General features: G+C 55.6%; 1 protein-coding gene across 2 annotated transcripts in view; it reads right to left on the reverse strand.

Annotated features, from left to right (window-relative positions):
* Window positions 1–1,397: 1,397 nt before the first annotated feature.
* Window positions 1,398–3,861, reverse strand: part of LOC102367956 (complement receptor type 1-like) — a 37,806-nt gene continuing 35,342 nt past the window's right edge. The window contains exons 5-6 of one of the 2 annotated variants that reach the window (XM_025207507.1): window positions 2,263–2,442; window positions 1,398–1,796 (exon numbers count right to left, since the gene is read on the reverse strand). In XM_025207507.1, the coding sequence (XP_025063292.1) occupies window positions 1,498–1,796; window positions 2,263–2,442 (479 nt within the window). In that variant the 3' untranslated portion in view covers window positions 1,398–1,497. The remainder of the gene's footprint in view (window positions 1,797–2,262; window positions 2,443–3,861) is intronic. The other variant, XM_025207506.1, reaches the window with a different exon arrangement.

Genomic DNA, 3,861 nt, shown 5'->3' on the forward strand with positions numbered 1-3,861 from the left:
ATCTAGACCCAGCACTCTTTCCTGCCTATGCAGGGGGTCGGACTCGATGATCTATTGAGGTCCCTTCCGACCCTAACATCTATGAATCTGCAAGGTCCCTTCCAACCCTATAACTATGAATCTATGAATCTCCTTTGCCTGCACCACTCACACAGGATGTAAGGCCTGTGGCAGAAATGCCACCGTCTGTGTCTGTCTCCAGAAATCAGTCAGCTTGGGACACTGGGGTCTAATTTCTGAAGGAGGGGGGATTTTCCTCCCTGCCTATGTGACAAAAGCCTGGTGCTGAGGGTGTGGTCCCTCTGCTCACTGGACTGGGCTGCTGAGGTCAGAAAGGCTATATAAGGGCCTGGTCCAAGGAGAAGGGGGAGAGAAGGCATTTTACCAGAATGGCCCAAACACCAGGACACAGAGAGAGTCTGATCCACCTGAAACGCTCTCTCTCTGGAAATCTCTGAGCCAGATCTCTGCCATCTTCTGGATGATACTCGTAAGTGTTTCTAGAGAGTTTGTCAGCTCCCAGTGATGTATTTGCGTATCAAACGGCTACCTCAGCCACACTGTTTTGCTCAACGGTAATCCTTCAATAGTGCTCTACCTCTTACCCTATTCTAACCCTACCCTCTGTAACCAATACAGTTCTCCTTTTTCACTGGCGTAGGAGACTTATTGAAGGGTGGGTTTAATTATGCCTAGGAGACCCCTTGGGTCAGCGGACTAAGGGAGACTATCCTTTCTGGCCCCTGACTTGGGAAAGTGCCCCAAGTTCTTGTATTGGGTCTAGTACCTGTAGGACTATTAGGCCTTTTTTTTCCTGAGGACACAGGACCCAGACGGTCCCTTCTCGTGGTGGCGGCAGCACACATTACTCCTGGACCCTGTGGTGGGGGTCGAAAGGGGGGTCTGCCAGGGCTTAGGTGCCCCTAGAGAGACTTGTGGAGTCCAGAAGGTGGACGGGCATGGTGAGGTGGGAAGCTCAACACAGGAGCTCCCCCTACTGGCCTGCCACAAGGCCATAATCTTTGCAATCAACAACCAGGACAGCAGACCAGCCTGACCACCCACCAGTGGGAGGGCAGGGCCAGAAAAATTCTGCCCACCGCCCAGGAAGCCAGGCCACTGGGCAGCTGAGAGGGCAAGAGCCATGGGCTGGAAGGAGAGCGGGCAGGAGACGGGCTGATGTCAGCCCAGTGAGGGACTCTCAGGGAAGAAGGGGCTGAGCCCCGGACTCTGCCTCCCACCCTCAGGCACAAGCCAGGCCCAGAGTCCAGGCCCCGGGGACCCAAGAGATGAGTCCCCTGCTCCCATCTGCTCCCCTTACTCTGCCACTCCCAAGCTGCCCTGTGCCTTCCTCCATGGACACCCCCAGCCCCTCCACCAGCTCCCGGTCCAGATACCTAACTGTCCTTGGCCCCAGTGTTACCCGGAGAGGGAGCCTGGATCCTGGATGTGGGGCACAAACCAGGGCACCCCCAAACCACAGCAGAGGCTGAGATGTCAGTGAAGATGCCCAGGGCTTGTGCGTGGAGAAAGGTGGGTGAGAGGGAAGCCCAGGTGCAGCAAGGGCCAAGATGCAGGACCCCAGACCCCTGGGAGCCCCATGACTCGGGTCTCAAACTCACCCACACAATAGACAGTCTCACTCCAGGTCCCCAACTTTGTGCAGGTGCTCTGGGGCACTGAGGGCCAATAGCCCTCCTTGCAGCTCCACATCACCACATCGCCTGGGTTGTAGGATGACTGTTTTGGCGTGAACTCAGCCCCTCTGTTCCAGGTGTCTGGTTCCTGGCACTTTCCTGCAGCAGGAACATGGGGACGGTGTCACTGGGAAATGGCTCCAGCACCGCTGGACCCTGCATGCCATTCTCATCAGATGCTACAGATCCAGATGAGACCTGGTTTCACGCAGACATCCTGCCTCTGGCTGCTGAATAGGAAGGCCCTTTGTCACCCTCCCTGCAATTCAGTGCCTCACGCATGTGATTCCCTGGGGGTACCCTGTGCGCTTCTCAATGTACGCACCCCCACGCTCCAGGAGATGTGCATGATACTGCCCCTCCGGACACCGCCCGCACACCCCCATTTCCAAGCTGAGAGTCCCTGGGATTCTGGATGGACAACCATCCCCAAGACAGGGGTTGAGGGCTCACCCAAAACATGGGGGCAAGACTCCACCCTGGCCCCAAGGCAGCACAGTGTCAGCGAGTGCCAAGCTGCCCGACCAGGCCCTGAGACCACGGGGTTTGAGGGAACCACACTTACTCTGGCAGGTGGCCGCCTCGCTCCACACACTGTGGCTCCCATTCCAGAGGCATCGGATCATGGGCTGCGAGGGCTCATGATCCTTTGGGCAGCTCAGAGTCACCAGCTCCTCCCTGGCATAGTACAGCTTGTCTGGGGCAAAGCGCAGATATGGGTCTCCGGTGGGTTTCTGGCACTTTTCTGTTAGGAGAAACCCTGGTTTTGAGGCATTGGTGAAGAACAAACCACAGGCCCCAAGGCCAGGCCCTGCACATAGACACGTAGAGGGGCCCCCCACATAGGTGTGTAGCAGTACATATACACCCACACCCCACCCCCGCACCATCCCCCAGCGCACACCAGCTCACACTGCCACCCAGCCTAGAGTAACCAGCATGTACTCCTGAGCTCCACACACCATCAGTGCACACCCACACCACACACAGGCCTTTCAAAGGGGGATGATGATGATGATGTTCCCTGTGTGTGCTGTTATATATGCCCAACTCTTGGCTCAATGGCCCCGGCACCATTGGTGCAACATCCCAGGTGTGCATAGGCCAAGCGGGGTCACTCCACAAGCCCTCAGCAGAGATGAACGTTTGCACTGCTGACCCCTTTGCAAGGCACAAGCGTACAGAGACAGTGGGAAAATTGGTTGGAAAACAATATGATTGAGAGGGGTGTGATGAGCAGCAGGACAGTTGTCAAGGCAACTATGATCACCCCATACTGCTGAACAAGTTAAGAGGCTGTGACTTGGATGACTACACAGTCCGGTGGGTGGCGAATTGGCTGGAGGGTCGCACCCAGAGAGTCGTGGTGGAGGGGTCGGTTTCGACCTGGAAGGGTGTGGGCAGTGGGGTCCCGCAGGGCTCGGTCCTTGGACCGATACTCTTTAATGGCTTCATCAGTGACTTGGACGAGGGAGTGAAGTGTACTCTGTCCAAGTTTGCAGATGACACAAAGCTATGGGGAGATGTGGACACGCCGGAGGGCAGGGAACAGCTGCAAGCAGACCTGGACAGGTTGGACAAGTGGGCAGAAAACAACAGAATGCAGTTCAACAAGGAGAAATGCAAAGTGCTGCACCTAGGGAGGAAAAATGTCCAGCACACCTACAACCGAGGGAATGACCTGTTTGGAGGCACGGAAGCGGGAAGGGATCTTGGAATCCTAGTGGACTCCAAGATGAACATGAGTCGGCAGTGTGACGAAGCCATCAAAAAAGCTAATGGCACTTTATCGTGCATCAGCAGATGCATGACAAATAGGTCCAAGGAGGTGATACTTCCCCTCTATCGAGCACTGGTCAGACCGCAGTTGGAGTACTGCGTGCAATTCTGAGCGCCGCAATTCAAGAGGGATGCGGATAACCTGGAGAGAATCCAGAGAAGGGCCACTCGTATGGTTAAGGGCCTACAGACCAAGCCCTACAAGGAGAGACTAGAGAAACTGGACCTTTTCAGCCTCCACAAGAGAAGGTTGAGAGGCGACCTTGTGGCTGCCTATAAATTCATCATGGGGGCACAGAAGGGAATTGGTGAGTTTTTATTCACCAAGGCGCCCCCGGGGGTTACAAGAAATAATGGCCACAAGCTAGCAGAAAGCAGATTTAGA

This window comes from Alligator sinensis, unplaced genomic scaffold (assembly GCF_000455745.1).
Source record: "Alligator sinensis unplaced genomic scaffold, ASM45574v1 scaffold783_1, whole genome shotgun sequence".
In the NCBI taxonomy this organism is placed as follows: domain Eukaryota; kingdom Metazoa; phylum Chordata; order Crocodylia; family Alligatoridae; genus Alligator; species Alligator sinensis.